At 48.0% G+C, this 20614-nt stretch overlaps 1 protein-coding gene across 3 annotated transcripts in view; it reads left to right on the forward strand.

Moving 5' to 3' along the window:
* LOC146797818 (SPARC-related modular calcium-binding protein 1-like) overlaps positions 1–20614 on the forward strand; it is a 485550-nt gene that overhangs the window by 203674 nt on the left and 261262 nt on the right. For all 3 annotated transcript variants that reach the window (XM_085627669.1, XM_085627670.1, XM_085627673.1), the window contains exon 3: positions 18590–18708. In XM_085627669.1, the coding sequence (XP_085483795.1) occupies positions 18590–18708 (119 nt within the window). The remainder of the gene's footprint in view (positions 1–18589; positions 18709–20614) is intronic.

Consider the following 20614-nt stretch of genomic DNA (forward strand, 5'->3'; position numbering starts at 1 on the left):
ATTGTGGAGGATGCTGGACTATCCCTCTATTCATATGCGGATGACACGCAGATCATTTTCTCTTTATCCTCAAACAAGGAGTGTTCCTTTTCTATTTTACAGGAGGGACTTGGTCGCGTGGCAGAATGGATGCAGGCGAATCTACTAAAGCTCAACGGTGACAAAACTGAGGTAGTTATATTGGGCAAGGATAAACATCTCTGGGGCCCGAAACACTGGCCCCTGGTAATGGGCCCGCTACCCCAACCGGTTACGCATGTGCGCAATCTGGGCTTCTTGTTGGACGATTCTCTATCCATGCGTCAACAAGCGGTCAGTATTGCAGCCACCTGTTTTACCATCTTAAGGTGGCTTCGGAAAATCCTCTGCCTGCTTCCCGCTTCGACTAGACGTACCGCGGTCCAGGCACTTGTCACCTCCCGCCTTGACTATGGTAATGTACTTTATCTGGGTAGTAGCCAGGAGGTACAAAAGAAGCTCCAATTGGTGAAAAATTCTGCCGCCCGGCTCCTATGTAATGTCCCTAGGAGATCTTCCATATCTCCTTTTCTGCGGGACTTACATTGGCTGTGTATAGAGAGCCGCATTAAATTCAAGGCGCTCTGCTTTATGTTCAAAATCAAACAGGGCCTGGCACCTCTGTATCTGCGATCACTTGTTTACCCTTATGTCCCTTCCCGGTCCCTCAGATCAGCATCTCAGGGAAACTATGTGATCCCTATATTTAGATTGGTTAGAATGGGCGGTCGCTCCTTCTCCCATCTCGCTCCTAAGCTCTGGAACTCTCTTCCTGTCTCTTTGAAATTGGAACCTACTTTCACAAAGTTCCGTAGGGACCTGAAAAACCTGGCTCTTCCCTCAATGAATAGCTATCTCAGTTTTTGTGCCATTACCATCCTTGGCGCCGGGAGACCCCATGGTGGGTAGCTGTGCGCCGTTATAAATTCAACTACAATACAATACAATACAATGTACGGTGCGTACCCCCACCCCACCCGTGTATGTACGGTGCGTACCCCCACCCCACTCGTGTATGTACGGAGCGTACCTCCACCCGTGTATGTACGGTGCGTACCCCCACCCCACCCGTGTATGTACGGAGCGTGCCCCCACCCCACCCGTGTATGTACAGTGCGTACCCCCACCCCACCTGTGCATGTACGGTGCATACCCCCACCCCACCCGTGTATGTACGGTGCGTACCCCCACCCCACCCGTGTATGTACGGTGCATACCCCGACCCCACCATGTATGTACGGAGCGTACCCCCACCCCCGTATGTATGGTGCGTACCCCCACCCCACCCGTGTATGTACGGTGTGTACCCCCACCCCACCCGTGCATGTACGGTGCGTACCCCCACCCCACCCGTGTATGTACGGTGCATACCCCCACCCCACCCGTGTATGTACGGAGCGTACCCCCACCCCGTATGTACGGTGGTGGGGGTACGCTCCGTACATACACGGGTGGGGTGGGGGTATGCTCCGTACATACGGGGGTGGGGGTACGCTCCGTACATACGGGGGGGCTGGGGGTCCGGCGCATGCATACGGGTTGGCTGGGGGTCCGGCGCGTACATAAGGGGTGGGCTGGGGGTCCGGCGCGTACATACGGGGGGCTGGGGGTCCGGCACGTACATACGGGGGGCTGGGGGTCCGGGGCGTACATACGGGGGGCTGGGGGGGTGTTCGGCACGTACCGGGCCCCCTTTTCCTCACGCTTCGCGGCATACTTAGCTTTTCTGGCACTTTTTGGGTGCCGTAAAAATATTGCCGTCCGGAGTGCTGTCGGTACGAATCGTAGTTGCTGGTACGTAAAAAGCTGCCTAACTCCGTGCGAATGTCGCGTATGCGCTGTCCCGGATCACATCCGTATGTATTTTTTAGTCGGTCGGTATTTTTTCCGATTCGTACGGAAAAGGTGCTTCCGTACGAATCGTACTTGCATGTTTGTACGGTCTTTTTCCCGGGTACGAGTCGGACGGAGAAAACGCTCCGTCCGACGATTCGTACACGGTTTTTCCAGGATCGGAATCGGCACCTTAGTGCGATAAGAAAATCAATATGAATTCATATTGTGTGTCATATACTCCTGCACAGATAGTAACTAAAGGGCATGCAAAAGGTGGATTTAATTATTATTATCAACAGATTTCTTATAGGTCTTTGAGATTCCTCCCCTCTCCCTTCAATATATATCTCGGACATCAACATAACCTAACTGTAAATACAATATTTTAATCTTTTGAAACTATTTTAGAGCAAAGAAATAAAGTTAGCGGGATTTTAATGCCAACATTTCTAATGCTATATTATCTCAGTGTACAAATAGGTCACTGGAAGATTTCTAGAATATACCAGAACCCTGATTTCTCAGCTCACAAAAAGCAGACTGAAGAGGTATAATGCTATTGGAATCTCTCAGAGTCATTAAGGGAGTAATAATAAACAGAAGAGTGGACTCGGATATACCTGCTGCACCAACAAGGAAAGGTAGTACAGGAATTTCCATCATCGGTTATGTAATAGCTCCCTATGATCTATATAGTGCTTTTTAAGAGATCTGTGTCAATTTTGGTCAAGTGTGTAACCACACACTTTTAATTATTGTACTTGATGTACAGGTCCAACAAATTGTGAATTGGACATTGGCGGTAGTAAACGTTAAAGCACAGGGCGCGTAGCAAGATATTTTGGAATTTGAGGTTGATCAGTAAAGTGAACTACCTAAAAAAAATAACCGAGACTGATATAGAAATAACTGCCTATGAGGATATTATCCTGGAAGTCACTAATGAGGTCTCTAACATTAGTAATCGACCAAAGGGAAAAAAGGAAAATAGGTTAAAAAAAGGAAATTTCAGTGGCTATAAATAAACTCACTCAACTTCATTTAATTTAGTACTCTATCATTAGGAAAAAAGAAATGTTGATATTACGAAATAATAGGAAAATAGTCCATTCAACTTGAAAAGGAAGGTGGCCGATAAGAATTGGATTGATTTCCAGCAGGCAGCAAAAAATAAACATTCAAGGCGATTCTGGAGTCTCTTTGCATCCCATAGCGGATTCAAAAAATCTTTTTCAACTATCCCTATTCAGGTGTCAGAATGGAATGAATATGTTTCCAAGTTGTATTTACAGAATTTATCTTCACAACCAAATGAATGGCTATTAAATATTCTAGCAAACCAAGCTGAAATCATAATGCCCCCTACAAGTAAACAAATAGTAGCGTATATAAGAGGTGCAAGATCCTCGGCATCAATGAATCTAGATAACATCTTCATTAAAGTTCTAAAAAAGGATCCTAGGGAATTGGGAAAATCTTTCCTACCTCTCTTTGAATATTGTTACCACACAGGCCAAATACCCTCCTCTTGGAAAGGGAGTATCATAATACTTTTTCATAAGAAATGTTTGCGTACATCTACAGCCAAATATCGCCAGTTTGCTCTCCTGGACGTGCCCCAGGAAAAATAAATGCAGCTAGTATATTACCTACTGGATTGGGCACTCTCTAAAGGAATTGTTTCCACAAGAACTGGCTAGATTTTGACCCAACCACGCTTCGATGGATAACATTGCAATAGTTCAGACTTTAATAGACAATTATGTGGTAAGGAAATCCCAAATCCTGTACAATGCCTTCATTGACTTTTCAACAGCATTTGTTAAAGTGGAAATGACAACCCTTTGGAATAAACTGATTATAATGGGCATCCCTCCCAAATGTATTAATATTATTGATAGCACTGCATTCTTCTACATAGTGGAGTGTTAAAGGCCTTACACCAAAAATGGAAACAAAAAAAGGCCTAAAGCAAGGCTGTCTGTTGCCCATTCTCTTTTCTATATACCTTTGTGATTTCTCTGTTCAGTTTGCAAATGTTAGGAAGTTTCCTCCACATGTTGCATTTTATGATTTACATGTTTTAATTCGAACAAATGATGTGATTGTATTCGACCTTACACCATTAAGTTTAAAGCGTCATTTGAAAGCCTTGAATGGGTAGGCAGGAAAAAATCACTAAACGATATATATTTCTAAGACTAAAGTAAGGAAGAAAAAACACTGTTGCCCATTTAGTTGGCACATGAATGAAACTCCACTTGAAATGGTAAAATCATACACATATTTAGGAAACGTGTTATGCCAGAATCGTGACAATAAAGCTCACTGCATGCATCAAGGAACAAAGGCCTTAGGACATGCAGTTTCTCTAAATCGGTTTTATAAACCTTTGGGAAGGAGACATTTTAATTTTTTATAACAATATACAGAGCAAAAATCCCTCTGACTCGCACATATGCTCTTGAATGTGCACCTATAAGGCAATGCTCATTCTTAAATTAATAAGAAGGAAAGATTCTCTGTAAATTGGCCTCAATAAGTCAAGAAGTCTCTGTGCAGGCACTGCAATTAGAATGCAATCTTAACAAGCTCATGGCAATGGCAAACATAGTGCACTGGGCTTACAGTTTAATTCATACAACAGAAGGTACTCTGAGAGATGTTCTGAGACAGGAAACCTTTGTAACACTAAAAAAAGATACACCTTTACTGAAATGGAGTAGTGTGGCTCACTGGTTAGAGGCGGCAGACCCGGAAACAGAGGACGGCCCGGGACCAGGGTTCAATTCCTGACGTGGCAGGGTCATGGACCAGGGCCAGCAGACTTGATAATTCTCGCCTCGGTGCCCACTCTAACCAGGGATTACACTCGGTAACTCTGGGCATTAGCTTGCCTCATCTCCACAATGGCCCCCCACATTCACCGGGGATGCCTGGTTTCACCTTGGAGATACCCAGGAGGGACCATCTCACAGGGTTCCCCAGCGGTCTACAGCGCCACGATGCCTTGGCAGCAGTGCGCTTTACAAAAACACATACATTTACAAATCATAAACTGGTTTTCGGTTAATTGGAATGTAAGATGGAATACTTATTCACTTGGGCTGGTACTCACCGGTACTGAGTACCGGCAGCTTTCCATTTTCTCCCCTTGAGTACCGGCACTTTTTCTAGAACGAAGAGACTACCGGTACTCATGGGGACCTGACTTTAACCGAGGCAGCGCTCCTTCAACCCTTAACTGACACCAAGGCAGAACCTTTAACAAGCACTGCACGGAATCAATCACAGGAGCTCCTCACCAGGACACAGTGTGAGCTCATCAGAGCAGGGGGGTGTCTGCAGAGTCACTAGTGTTGCAGTCAGCGCTCTAGCGGTTAGCGCTAGAGCACGTAAGTTACGTGCTTTGTGCGTACGCCACGACGGTGGCGTGCGCAAGTATAAAATAAAGGGGCGTGCCTTTCTGCGGCAGTCACGCCGACGCCGATATCCTGTGTGGTCTCCAATTATTAGCGCTCCAGTGACTTAGCGTATTAGGCCCCGCAGCCCGTAACGCAACAATGGCGACGAGGGCGGTCTGAACCACCGCGTCTCCCGATCTACAGCTGCACGCCGACCCGCTCGCGGCAGTCCCACGACTGGCGCCCTGACGGCCCTCCAACCTGCATCCTGTCCGCCTCGGTGCTGCCTGCTGCTGGAACCTCCACGCGCTTCCCTGAGTGACGGTGAGCACATGTGTGCACCAATTACGGCGCCCAGCGGCAGCGGATGAAAATTCCCGCTTGATCTGCCCATCTCCTGCCTCCCATCGACGCCCTCCTGTTTGGCCTGTGACACTGAGGCTCCTGTTCTGGACTCTGCCTCCCCTGAGTGTGCCTCCCTGTACTCTCCCTGGGTTGCACCTGGATAGCTGCTTGTCCCACGTCTCTCTGCACCTCCTCCTTCCCGGAGCCATGGGTGACGACGCCCGCCCTGCGCCAGCCGTCCCTTTTCACCCGCCAACTGGTGTCATGCCACCGTTCAGCGAAACCGCTGACCCCGCCACAGCCGCCCGACGCTGGCAGACTTGGATTGGCCGGCTCAACAATTACTTTACGGGGTCCAGAGAGACTGATGGCACTGTGAAACGCTCACTCCTGCTTCACTATGCTGGTGAGGAGGTGTACACGCTCTTCAAGCACCTCCCCAACACGGGGAATGCGGACAACTACGACGCGGCCGTCGCAGCGCTCAACGCGCATTTTGACCCCCAAATGAATCCTGATTTCGAACATTTTAAACTGCGACAAGCAAGGCAGAAAGAGGGGGAGTCGGTGGATGCTTTCCACGCCCGACTGAGGGTGCTTGCGGACACGCACCTCGCAGGGGACAGAGCAAAAGAGGAGATCAGAGCGCAACTGATATGCGGCATCCGAAGTAAGAAACTGCGGAGCCTCATCCTCCGCCAACCAAACATCCCATTGGCAGATATCCTTGTGCTCGCACGGTCCCAGGATCTGTCCGATGCCCGCGCAGAAGAAATGGAGCAGGCAATCACGCGGAACTCGGGGTCAGGTGTGCCCGTCAAGGTGGAAACGCGCCGACGCAGTAAAGACACATGAGAGGCCACACCGACAGGCAACTAGGAGATCGTCCCAAGCCCAGTGTGGGTCTGTGGTTACGAAGAACATTCAGGAAAAACCTGCCCAGCGGAGGGGAAAACGTGCACACACTGCGGCACCCCAAACCATTTTGCCTCTGTCTGCCGGAAGCACTCCACGAGGACCGACCGCCGAGGGAAGAAGCCGGCAAGGAACATGGTGAGGCAACTGTCCCAGCTGTCCCTGTCATCCCACGAAGACGCGGGCCGCAGGCCAACGCAAGCTCTGCGTGAAGAGGACTCTGACTCAGACGATAAAGGGGAGACATACCTAGTCTCGTTTACCAAGGCCCTCAAAAGCACAAGAAGACCACAACCTCGGTGTGACATCATGGTAGCAGGGTCAAGAGTAGACTCCGTGATCGACACTGGCGCGTCAGTCACCGTCATGGGGGTGCAGCAGTACAACCGCCTCAGGCCGAAACCTGAACTCAAGACGTCGAAGGCCCGAATTTACGCCTACGGGAGCGATGTGCCCTTACCTCTCGTGGGGACAAATGAAGGTACCAGTGAGCACGGGTGAAGCAGAAGTAACGATCGACATACACATCATCAATCAAGAAGTAGACACGCTCCTAAGCGGCCACGCTGCCGAGGACCTAGGGCTACTGGCGTTCCTCCGGAAAGTGCAAGACACCCAAACAGCCAACCTACTGGACCAGTTCCCAGAGCTATTCACCGGTCTAGGGAGCATCAAGTGCCCACCAGTCAAGCTCCACATTGACCGCGCCGTCGCGCCCACGGCGCTCAAACACAGACGAATCCCTTTCCACCTACGCCCACTGGTGGAAGAAGAGCTCAAGAAATTGGAAGAACAGGGAGTTATAGAGACGGTCACCGGGCCTACACCCTGGGTGTCCCCCATGGTAATCGCCGAGAAGCCCCGTCAACCAGGCAAAATCAGGGTGTGCATTGACATGAGGCTGCCCAACAAAGCCATCAAGAGGGAACGGCACATCACGCCTACCATGGACGATATCATAGCCGATCTCAACGGAGCCCGCTGGTTTTTGAAGTTGGACTTAAACGCAGGCTATCACCAGTTGACCCTAGCCAAGGAGAGTAGATACATCACAACTTTCAGCACACATCTATGGTTACGAAGATATCGACGGCTCAACTTCGGGATCTCGTCTGCGGCAGAGATCTTCCAGAACACCATTCGTGACATCCTGCAGGGCCTGCCCGGAGTCATGAATGTGAGTGATGACATACTGATCCACTCCACAACAGTAGACAAGCACTACCGGAAGCACTACCGGCGAGTCCGAGCCACGCTAACACGACTCAAAGAGTATGGAGTCACACTCCACAAGGACAAATGCCAACTCTTCCAACAACGCATCGAGTTCTTCGGCTACACGTTCACCAGCAACGGCATCCAAGTAGACCCGAGGAAGTCCCAGGCCATCAAGAACGCCCCCGCACCAGCATCTGCCTCAGAGGTTCGCAGCTTTTTGGGTATGGCTACATACTGCGGACGGTTCATCCCGAACCTGGCAACGATTGCCGAACCGCTCAGACACCTCACCAAAAACGATGTCCCGTGGCAGTGGGGGCCGCGCGAAGGCCAAGCATTCCAAGCCATCAAGACGGCGCTCCTCGACCAGACCACCCTAGTCTACTTCGACCCAGCCAGGAAGACCGAGCTGCTAGTCGATGCCAGCCCGGTGGGGCTTGGAGCAGTGCTCACCCAGGAACAAGAGACGGGGCAATGGGCGACGCTGGCGTACGTGAGCAAAGCGCTCACGGCAACGGAGCAGAGGTATTCCCAGATCGAGAGGGAAGCACTGGCCATAAGGTGGGGTTGTCGACACTAACACCTGTACGTCTGCGGGCACCCGTTCACAGTCGTGACGGACCACCAGCCACTAGTGCCCCTTTTCAAGGGGACAGCACCACACCCACCTCCGCGAATCGAGCGATGGGCCATCGGACTGCAGCAATACGAGATGGACATCACCTATCGTCCGGGTGCCAAGAACCCAGCTGACTTCCTGTCCAGACATCCGGACAAAGAGGAGCGCAGCCCCACGGGGAAGGATGAGGAAGATGATGCCGAAGCACACCTCGATATCCTGGCCGCTCTGACCTGCCCCCAAGTGCTGACGCTCCAGGAAATCATGCAGGCCGCGGAACAAGACTCAGTGATAGCAAGGACCCGGGAGGCTCTCCAACAAGGGTCGTGGACGAACTTCTTGCAATCAGCCAACACGTGGTCGGAGGACGAACGCAAAGACCTGCAACAAATCTGGCGAGTGCGGAACGAGCTCAGTGCGACTAGAGAAGGAATCGTCTTGAGAGGGTCCAGGATCGTCATTCCAACAGCGCTGCGCCGCCAAGCCACAATCCTCGCCCACAAGGGGCATCAAGGAACCGAGAAAATGAAGGCCCGGATGAGAGAGAAAGTATGGTTCCCAGGAATGGACAACTTAGTGGAGGACACAGTGAGGAACTGCCCAGCGTGTCAAATGACGAGCGGACCTGAACCTCCAGCCCCCATCGTGACCGAGGAGCCAGGGAGACACCCCTGGGACAAAGTCAGTGTAGACTTTGTGAGTCTCCCAGACGGGAGAGTGACACTAGTAGTTATGGACAGCTTCTCCAAATACCCTCTGGTAGAAGCGCTACCATCCATGGCGTTCACGTTCGTAGAGCCAGCATTAGAGAAGATATTCAGTATGTTCCCTCAGAGCTGAAAAGTGACAACGGACCCCCGTTCCAAGGCCACGAGTTTCGGGATTTCCTCGCACGCCAGGGTATAAGACACCGGCGGATCACCCCTCAATGGCCCCAAGCCAATGGCAAGGTTGAACGGTTCATGCGAACATTAAATAAAGTTCTGCGAATAGCCAGCGTTGAACACCAAGACCCGGAGCGAGAGATCCAATGGTTCCTAGGAGAATACCGGAGCACACTCCACTGCGCCACCAAACAAGCACCGTGGGCCCTCATGCTCAACGGGGCCCGCCAGGACGGCCTCCCTACGGCCCCAGGGTGGACCCCTCCACCCTTCCAAGAGCAACAGACTCTCCGACGGAGGGCACACCGCAATCAGCAAGTGAGCCGGTCACGGGGTAGCCGGAACCGCGCCCTTGGGCCGGGTGACAATGTTCTCATAAGAAACAGAAGGCCCGGAGGCAAATTCAAACCCCGATACGAGCCGGGGAGCTGGGTAGTGGAACGAATGCGTGTGGCAATGGTCACGGCCAGGCGCGGAGCAGAGTCTGCCACGCGCAACATCTCATGGTTCAAGCGCATTCCCGAAGCAACTGAACGCCGCTGTGACCATGAAAGAGATGATGAGGAAGACGCTCTGGTCCCCGGAACTGTAACCAAACCCCAGTCACCCCAGGTCAGGCCCGTGAACACCCAGGCCACGGGATCCCCGAGGCTGACGGTGCTCGCCCAGCAGACCCCAACACCCGGGCGACCACCAGGTACGGACTGAGGGGAAACCCCCCACCGAGTAGCCGCCTCAAAGACTTCGCGTGCCAAGTAAGTGAGTGACTGTTGATGTCAAAGGCGGTGTTTCGTCATCCAAGTTGGAGAGGGATGTTGCAGTCAGCGCTCTAGCGGTTAGCGCTAGAGCGCGTAAGTTACGTGCGTTGTGCGTACGCCACGACGGTGGCGTGCGCAAGTATAAAATAAAGGGGCGTGCCTTTCTGCGGCAGTCACGCCGACGCCGATATCCTGTGTGGTCTCCAATTATTAGCGCTCCAGTGACTTAGCGTATTAGGCCCCGCAGCGCGTAACGCAACAACTAGCATATCATTGATCTTTCACAGTGGGGCTGAGAGGGTGCTGTAAAATCTAATGGGTGGCGGTGGGAGGCACTGTTCAGGACATAGCAAAAGAACGTTTGCTAATGCTTTTACCGTGGCCACGCATCTAAATTGCCTTCTTGCATGTGTAAATAAGAAGGGATCTTGCTACCAAACTCGCCGATTCCTATTTTACCGACCTTGGGCAGACTGTAAATCCAATGAAAAAGGTGAAGATTGGCACCTGGTTCCCCAGTACAGACGTTGTCAGCTCTGGCCCTAACTCAGGTTTGCAAAAGTTTCAGGAGAGACTTGTGTACTAGACAGATGGCTCAGTGGACTGTAGGACACCGGTTCGATTTAAGGCAGGCTGAAGCGGCATATCATCCTTAGGCGGTTGATAAAATGAATGTGTTTTAGTTCGCTTATCGGAAAATCTGTTAGGCAATTGCTTCATTAGTATTCAGACCTTGAGGTTTGATACATAAACTGTCCTCATGTCTTTGGAATGCTTCACATTACAAATTTTATTTCAAACCGTTTGCAGGCGCGAGTGGTTCCGTTTAAAAAGTGCTTAGTTTATGCACAGATTACAAAATCGAAGCAAATGGGAAATATTTGCTGAGGTGACCTTTGTGGATTCTGTATTCAGAAAGGAGGGTTTACTGAAAATCATAATAATGACAGTGGAGGCAATTTACAGCTGAAACGTTCTAACAGAACATGAGCAGGAGTGGGTAAATCTGCCTACCAGCCTAAAGGAAATTGGAGTGTGCAACGGTTTAACAGCGAAGATAAAGGGGTTATTGAGTTGGCAAAAAAACAAATAAACTGAATTGGGAGAAAGAAGTAAGACAAGCATTGGCAAAGCCATTAGGTCTTGTAATGGAACAGTTAAAAAGAAACTTTATGAAGCGGCCAGAAGAAACATGGAAGGAGTTGCAGTGGGTAGAAGAAACAGGATAGGAAGAGGTAGAGAGGCGAAGAAACAAGATGGAGGAGGGCAGGGGAAGGTTAAAAAGTGCAGTGACGTGGCCAGCGCTGGACTGTTCCCATGAGGCACAGGGTCAGACTGATTTGCATATGGCCATGTCTGAACCGGGGTGGCAGAGTGGGCTAAAGAACGGTGATGGATTAAACCCAGATCAGTTGACTGGGGGTGAGTGTTTGCAATGTTCAACACTCCGTCCATCATTTCCTTTGGTTTTTGCTTTGTTCGCCATAAGTTGGCAGGGTATGCTCAGACGTGAGTCCCTTGCTCACTTTGCCACTGGATTCAAGCAAGCCTGGCTGAAGAAGGCTGAAATGCCAGAAACCGTTCCTAGGAAGCTTGTTTCCGGTCCAGGGAAGACATGGCTTGGCAGTTCGGGCTGGACTGTTCCCATGAGGCACAGGGTCAGACTGATTTGCATATGGCCATGTCTGAACCGGGGTGGCAGAGTGGGCTAAAGAATGGTGATGGATTAAACCCAGATCCGTTGACTGGGGGTGAGTGTTTGCAATGTTCAACACTCCGTCCATCATTTCCTTTGGTTTTTGCTTTGTTCGCCATAAGTTGGCAGGGTATGCTCAGACGTGAGTCCCTTGCTCACTTTGCCACTGGATTCAAGCAAGCCTGGCTGAAGAAGGCTGAAATGCCAGAAACCGTTCCTAGGAAGCTTGTTTCCGGTCCAGGGAAGACAGGGCTTGGCAGTTCGGGCTGGACTGTTCCCATGAGGCACAGGGTCAGACTGATTTGCATATGGCCATTTCTGAACCGGGGTGGCAGAGTGGGCTAAAGAACGGTGATGGATTAAAACCCAGATCAGTTGACTGGGGGTGAGTGTTTGCAATGTTCAACACTCCGTCCATCATTTCCTTTGGTTTTTGCTTTGTTCGCCATAAGTTGGCAGGGTATGCTCAGACGTGAGTCCCTTGCTCACTTTGCCACTGGATTCAAGCAAGCCTGGCTGAAGAAGGCTGAAATGCCAGAAACCGTTCCTAGGAAGCTTGTTTCCGGTCCAGGGAAGACATGGCTTGGCAGTTCGGGCTGGACTGTTCCCATGAGGCACAGGGTCAGACTGATTTGCATATGGCCATGTCTGAACCGGGGTGGCAGAGTGGGCTAAAGAATGGTGATGGATTAAACCCAGATCAGTTGACTGGGGGTGAGTGTTTGCAATGTTCAACACTCCGTCCATCATTTCCTTTGGTTTTTGCTTTGTTCGCCATAAGTTGGCAGGGTATGCTCAGACGTGAGTCCCTTGCTCACTTTGCCACTGGATTCAAGCAAGCCTGGCTGAAGAAGGCTGAAATGCCAGAAACCGTTCCTAGAAAGCTTGTTTCCGGTCCAGGGAAGACATGGCTTGGCAGTTCGGGCTGGACTGTTCCCATGAGGCACAGGGTCAGACTGATTTGCATATGGCCATGTCTGAACCGGGGTGGCAGAGTGGGCTAAAGAACGGTGATGGATTAAACCCAGATCAGTTGACTGGGGGTGAGTGTTTGCAATGTTCAACACTCCGTCCATCATTTCCTTTGGTTTTTGCTTTGTTCGCCATAAGTTGGCAGGGTATGCTCAGACGTGAGTCCCTTGCTCACTTTGCCACTGGATTCAGGCAAGCCTGGCTGAAGAAGGCTGAAATGCCAGAAACCGTTCCTAGGAAGCTTGTTTCTGGTCCAGGGAAGACATGGCTTGGCAGTTCGGGCTGGACTGTTCCCATGAGGCACAGGGTCAGACTGATTTGCATATGGCCATGTCTGAACGGGGTGGCAGAGTGGGCTAAAGAACGGTGATGGATTAAACCCAGATCAGTTGACTGGGGGTGAGTGTTTGCAATGTTCAACACTCCGTCCATCATTTCCTTTGGATTTTGCAGCGTTCACGGCGTCAGATCGTAAAAAAAACCAGAAAAGAAATAGTACCTGAAACACTATTTATAGTGCATAGAGGATCAATGTGTCTGCTGGAAAGCACACCATGCAACATGTAAATCACAGATTAGTTGTTTTATGTAGATAGCTTAGTTGATTACTGTTTTTGTTGCGTAGAGCATTGTGTTACCTGCAGGTCAAAGGTTAACATCCCTGTATTATAGCTTAGTGAGTTATGAACCTGCAGTAAGGACCTGACTGAAAACATGAAGGCATATATTTAGAACTTGCTTTTTTTTCCTCGATCTTTTCTTATTTTAAAGTTGCTAAAAAAAAAGGTTACTTTGGATAGTAATAAACACTTATCAGTAAGTGCCATATATATAGTTATTTGTGAGATAGCTAATGGACACATACATCCCACATTCTAACAATGCATGCAGATTTTGTGCATACAACCTTGGCACGGTCAAAAAGCAAACCCCGCCCCTTGTTCCGCCTTAGCACCGCCCTTGTGCCCGCCCTAAACTGCGCCCACTGCTCCTTTTGGTGAGTACCTGCACTTATTGTTTTCCATTTAAAGCACTGCTTGAGCTCCTGCACAAATTAAGCTCTTTCGAAAATAATCTATATCAAGATTAACTGACTTAAGTTACATCAGTCGCTCTAAGAATGTAACAATATATACATCATTGCTGTTTATTCTAGATGATGCACATCCACAAAAGTATTTATCCCTCACCTTCAATTATGGTGTTATGCAGGCAATATTGCTACTCTAGTTGGCGGTATTACCTCTAAATGCCCACAAGAGTCGCTGGCATAATTTTACAGATTTGAGCAATTTGTGTTAGGGAGGGATTTAAGAGTTACGACACGCACTTTAGACTTGCCCTGCAGTTTCAGGTCCACATCGTCAATATACATTTCGCTTATGTTTTAAATGCAGTATAACAAGAACAGATGAAATTACTAATTTTATAGTGTCCCCAACAAATGAATATGTATGTTATCATGTATTGTATTTTTTAAAATCCTTCTTGAAATTGTTTTAAATATTTCAGGTATATGTATTATTGGACTCGTAGTATGATTGTGGTAACATAATTCATATTGTTGATCCCTGTCGGTGTCTTACTTAATACACTTTTGATTTTGACCTACCTGTGAGTAGCCCTATGCCACTTTGTTACCTGTGATTAGCCCCAATAGCTCTCTGTTGTTTGCTGTGACTATCACCATGCCTCTTTGTTGTTATCTGTGAGTAGTCCCATAGCTCTCTTTTGTTACCTGTGACTATAGCCCCATGCCTCTCTGTTGTTACCTGTCAGTAGCCGAATGCCTATATGTTGTTACCTGGGAGTAGCACCATGCTGCCATGTTGGTAGTTGTGAGTAGCCCCATGCCTCTCTATCATTATCTGTGGGTAATCCCATGTCTTTCTTCTGTTACCTGTCAGTAATCCCGATCCACTCTCTTATTAATAGAGACTAATCTTTGTTGTTTTTGTAGTACTGTACCCTCCTCCCATTGGCCTGTAGTCCAGTGATTCTGTGATCTGTGAGCAGTCATGTTCCCCAATTAGTTACTTACCACTATACATCATGGTAGCTTTAAGTAGCCCTTAGTCCATCTAATAGCTGTTTACTTCTGTTAGACATAGGCAATAATGTTGCCCATCTCTGAGTAATAATGTACCTCTGTTAGCTAGGAGTACTCATGTGCCCTTGAGACAGCAGTGCACCTGACAGCTGTGAGTAGTGTTGTGCGCTTTTTTAGATGCGAAAAGCAATGAGTCCCTCTCTCTTGTTCGAGAAGCCTGAGGCCCACTGTTATATGCGAACAGGTGTGTCCCTTCGTCAAATGCAAATTGTTCTTGTCCCACTGTTAAGTGAGCCTAGTACCACTCTCCTACAGGGGTCCAGTACTGCATCCTTCTCTTAGATATGTGAGGTGTAGTGTTGTTCCCCTTTGTCAGCTAGCTGCCTTCCAGTGATCCCCTTTTTAAATGTGAGTTGCACTTTGTCTGTCTCTGGTTGATGTGATTAGCTCTGTGTCTCTCTGTGCTTATCTGGGAGTAGCCCACTGCCTCTCTGTAATTAAATATTAGGAGCCCCTGTCTCTGTGAGGTTATCTGTTACCAGTCTTCTGTCCCTCTCTGGTTATCTGTGAGTAGCTCGCTGTCTCTCTCTGGGTATCTATCAGTAGATACTATGGTTACATGCAAGTTGCTCTGTGTCTTTATGTGCTCACCTGTGAGTAGCCCCTTGTCCCTGTGCTTAGCTTTGAGCAGCCCACTGTCTCTCTGGGTTTCTGTGAGTCTCCTCTATCTCTCTATGATTATCTGTGAATAATCCTGCTTGTCTCTTTCTTTTGTTACTTGTGACTATCACTGCATCACTCTCTGATTACCTGTGAGTAGCATGGTGTCACTCTGTAGTTATGAATGAGTAAGCCTCTGTCTGTCTATGGTTTCCTGTAAGTAGCTCTGTGTCTCTCTGTGGTTACCCCTGAATAGCCCTGCATATCACTGTGGTTACCTGTTTGTATCTTTGTAGTTATCTGTTAATAACCTAGTGTTTATCTGCCGTTATGGGCAAGTAGGCCTGTGTCTCTCTATTGTAGCCCATGAGAGTCCTGTGTCTCCCACTGATTACCCGTGGTTAACCTGTGTCTCACTTTAGTTACCTCTTAGTAGCTATATGTGTCTCTGTGGTTACCCCAGTGTGCCCCGAAGTCTCTTTGTGGTTAGCAGTGAGTAGCCCTCTGCGTTACCTCTGAGTAGTGTTCTGTCTCTCTCTTGTTACCTGTATGTAGCCCAGTGACTCTGTGTGGTTACCTACCAATTTACCTCTGTCACTTTGTGGGTGCCTGTGAGTAGTCCAGAATCTCTTTGTAGCAGGTTCTGTCATTCTGTGGTAACATGTTATTTCTCTGGTAAACAGCCTTTAGTGTGCGTTTGCTAGTGCGCATACCATTATTTCGCGTTACGACGCTTGCGATGTTACAACGCGTACCATTAGTACGCAAGTTGTAACATCGCAAGCGTTGTTACAAAGCATGCGTTGTAATGGTATGCGCTATCCACATCGTTGTTTGGAAGGAGCTTCCATTTCCAAACAACGACGTGCAGATCAGACGTCGCTGGAAGCCGCTGGAAGCCGGAGAAGAGAGGAACCACGGAGGAGAGAGAGGTAAGTATAGTTTTTTTGTATCATGCAGGGGTAGTCTTTTAGGTTGTAGGGTTGTGTTTGAGTAGTGTAGGGTTGTGCAGTGGGTAGTGTTTTAGGGTTTAGGCTAGTGTTGTGATGTTTGTGTAGTGTAGGGTAGTGTTTTAGGGGTAAGGGTAATGTTGGGGTATCGTGCAGGGTGGTGTTGAGGTGTAGGGAGTGGACTGGGGGTAGGGTGAGGATCGTGCACGCAGTAGCGTTTTAGGGTAGTGGTGTGGTGTTTGTGTAGTGTAGTGTAGTGTTATATGGTTTAGGGTAGTGTCGGGGGTGGTGAAGTGTAGTGTTAGAGTGTAGGGTCCAGGCAGGGGGACGGTCGTGTAGGGGGTAGTGTATTAGGGTTTTGGGTAGTGTAGTGATATTTAAGTAGTGTAAGGTAGTGTACGGTAGTGTAGTGTAAGCATGATTTTAGTGTGATGTTTTTAATTAGCATAAACCATAATACATTTATAACCATTTGCGTTCTAAATGCATGCGCAGGTAAAACTTGCGAAGTAAGGGTTTATGCTAAGTAAAAACATTGCACTAAAATCATGCGAAGTAATGGTATGCGAAGTATCGATATACATCCTGTTTCTCTATGGTTCCATGTGAGAAGCCATGTGTCTTTCTGTGTTTACCTATGAGAAGCTCTCTTTTCCTTTGGGCATCTATGTGTCGCCCTATGTCTCTCTGCAGTTACCAGGAGCCGGCCTATGTGTCTCTGGCTACCAGTAAATATCTCAGTCCTTCTCAGTGGTTACCTGTGAGTAGTCCTCAGTGGTTACCTGACAGTAGCCCTGTGTCTCTTTGTGGGTCTCTATGAGCAGTCCTGTGTCTTTCTGTGACCACCTGTGAGTAGCCTTTTGTCTGTGCCATTCCCTGTGAATAGCCCACTAATTTTTGTTTGGTATCTATGAGTATCCATTTGTCTCCCTGTGGTTAACTGTCAGTAGCTTTGTGTTTCTCATTGGTTACCCGTGAGTTCTCTTGTCATTCTGTGATTACCTGTGAGCAGTCCTCTGTTTTTTGTGAGCATCTGTAAGTATCCCTGTGTCTCTTTGTGGTTACCCCGTAAGTAGCCTAGGGATTTCTCTGGTTACCTGAGAGTCGCTGTGTCTCTCTGTGGTTACCTGTTAGTAGGTTTGTGTATCTTTGAGGTTACCTGTGAGTAGCCTGAGTCTCTGTGATTACCTGGGAGTAGTGTGTCTTTCTATGATAACCTGTGAGTAGTCCTGCGTCTCTGTGGTGAGTAGCCGTGCCTCCCTCTCTCTTTCTGTGGTTAACTGAGAGTAGCTGTGTGTCTCTGTGGTTACCTGTTAATAGTTGTCTGTCTCTTTGAGGTTACCTGTGAGTAGCCCTGTGTCTCTGTGGTTACCTGAAAGTCAATCTCTCTATCTCTCTCTCTCACTCTCTCTCTCTCTCTCTCACACACACACACACTCACTCACCCTCTCTCTCTTGGCCCCAGCCTTTCATGAGACCCCGATATAGTCACTTCTGTTCTGCAGAGTCTTGTCATGAAGACCGTTAAATAGTTCTTAAACAGATTGTTTTAAACACTGTTTTCCTTTCATTACATTTTAATGTGGGTGATATGTGGGAGTCTACTACAGGCATGTTAGACAAATATGTTTATGTTTCATTCAACATTTGTTACAAAAGTTTCTTTTAGTTCAAAACAGGACCTCATGTATGAGAAATGTGAGGGGCCACACAAATTATTTGTATTAATATTTGTGAACTGCTGCTGTGTTGCAGTATTGAAAACACACACCACAATCCCTGAATATTAGATGTAAACATGTTGAGAACTTTGACCTATATGCCTGTTCACCGTCAGTGACCTGGCCAAAGAGGGCATGAAAAGCTGGATTGGATAATTAATTCAAAACTGTTCCGAACAGGGTCTCCCAAAATACGTTTGGCCAAGGGCAACCAAAATCCTAAAAGCTGTCCCTGTTTCCCTCTCTCACTGGTTACCTATAAGATCTCTCTCTCTCTCTCTCTCTCTCTCTCTGTGGTTACATATGAGTAGCCCTGTGTTGCTGTAGATGCCTTTGATTCGCTCTGTACCCCTCTGCTGTGCACCCTTGAATATTTATGTTAGCTGAGCGCCTAGGGATTCACACTAATTGTAGGCGCTCGATTCCTGAATGTACTCTCTTTCCATGCAGCAATGTGTGATACTCAGTATCTTTAAACAGTAGATTAAGAGCTCCTTTCTGTTCTGAAACCTGTCTCCGTGTTCCACTCCTTGTTCCTTACAGATGTGAGTCTGACCAAATGTCAGGAGGACCGAGCCGTAGCCCTGTCCCAAGCCCAGGCCCGAAGACACTCGGACTCTATCTACATCCCTGAGTGTGGCGAGGATGGCTCCTTCCTTCAGGTAAGTGGCCCTTGGAGGTGCAGGAAGATTCAACAGTGTAGAGTGCCACCCGCCCTCTACTATACTATGTTGCAGTTTTCATGTCGAGGGCCGGGCGCAGCAGCGGCCGGCACAGGTAAGCACGGTGGGGTGGGGCGGGGCGCAGCGGAGGGAATATATTATTTATTTATTTAATTATACCTATTCCGTCTGTCGACTCCCCCCCTCTCATCCCGCCCCGTTCCACCGCCCACTGCGCTTAGAGTGAAGTGGCTAAGAGTAGAGTAGAGTGGAGTGGAGTGGAGTAGAGTAGAGTAGAGTAGAGTGGCATAGAGTAGAGTGAATAAGTGAATAGTGGAGTGGTGTTGCATAGAGTAAAGTGGAGTAGAGTAGTACAATTGTTTGTGTAAGTAACTAAAGCATCAATAGAGTTGGCAAATAGGGTGAAAGCGACATAAATAAGAAGCCATATGTCTGTGTTAGAAATAGGAAAACACATTGCACGTCCAGGAATAATTTCGAAACTCTTATAAAATAAAAAAATTGTGTGTTGCAAAAAAGAGAAGAAAGAACAAAGATGAGGAAGTACACATGTACTTGGTCCATGCTCCAAGGAGGAGCTAACACGAGAAACACAGATAATTGTATGGGATGTAAGTAATCGAAAGTTTGCAAATGCGAGGGACAACAAAAACAAATAATGGTATGCTGTGGGCGGGTTTTAAGCCCACTGAATTGTAAACAATGCATCTCGCAGCAGTGTGCATGCGCTGTGTAACTAAATCCTAACAAAGGTTTTTTGGTGCCCTATGTGGAATTGCTGCTTTGTTACTAAAAGAAAAAGGATTGCAAATACCATGCTTCATGAATGGGAATCCTCTATTTTTGTAATACAATTGATCTGTTTATTGGTACACTTTTATAAATCATTAGAATCAAACAGTGTACTGCATCAATGTAACAAGATTCAGCGAGTCTCTTAACTTTCACATATCCTATTTCAAATATGCCTTTGTGAAGCATTGGGAAACATTTAGCCCTGGATTTAATCTGGGGCCCGTCCCCTTTGTGGGGCTCCTTCCCCTTTGTGAATGCTGAGCAAAACATTTTTTAGTATACAGTGCTCCCATGGACCAATGTCTACTCTTAAAAAATCAAACTTACACTTTCACTTTTTTTTTACATGCATCCTGTTTTTCTTTAACCCCTTGAGTGCCCCGCCCTTTCCACGCCCTGTGCCGGGCATTTCATTAGCGGGCGGGGCTCATGACGAGATAGTCTCGTCATGGGCACAGCGCAACCGCGGCCCATGACGAGACCATCTCGTCATGGGCACTCAAGAGGTTAAGGAAAATGGGTTACATTTGAATAAAAATGCTTTATTTAAAAGCAATCACAAACATGGTGGTCTGGTGACCCCAGCAGTCTACAATCCCTGTGATGGATTTGATTTATAGTCGGTTGTAATTTGCGACCTACCTCCTTAATATTCATGAAGTAGGTTGAATTGCGACTCACTAGGAATCAGGAATTTGCTAACTGACCTATTAATACATAGGTTGGTTCTTAAATTACAATACTGGTCACAAAAAATACTGTTTATAAATCGAGACCAGTATTTTGTGACCTAAGCTCTGTACATCTGGTCGGAAAGCTTGTCATGAGAACCACACCAAATCTACACCACACCAGTTGTAAATACAATAAACCTAGCTAGTACCAAATCGGATTAGACCGAACTAGCAACTATGAAAAACACAATAAAATTATACCAGCCCCAACCAGGTGCATAATGAACAGAACCAGCACCTCCTAAAAACACATTGCACCAAATTAGCACCCAACAAAAGCACACCCATTCCAACCAGTGATTATCCAGAATAATACCAGATTCACCACACATCTACCCAGAAGCACACTGAACACA

The sequence above is a fragment of the Triturus cristatus genome, chromosome 9 (assembly GCF_964204655.1).
Source record: "Triturus cristatus chromosome 9, aTriCri1.1, whole genome shotgun sequence".
Taxonomy (NCBI): Eukaryota; Metazoa; Chordata; class Amphibia; order Caudata; family Salamandridae; genus Triturus; species Triturus cristatus.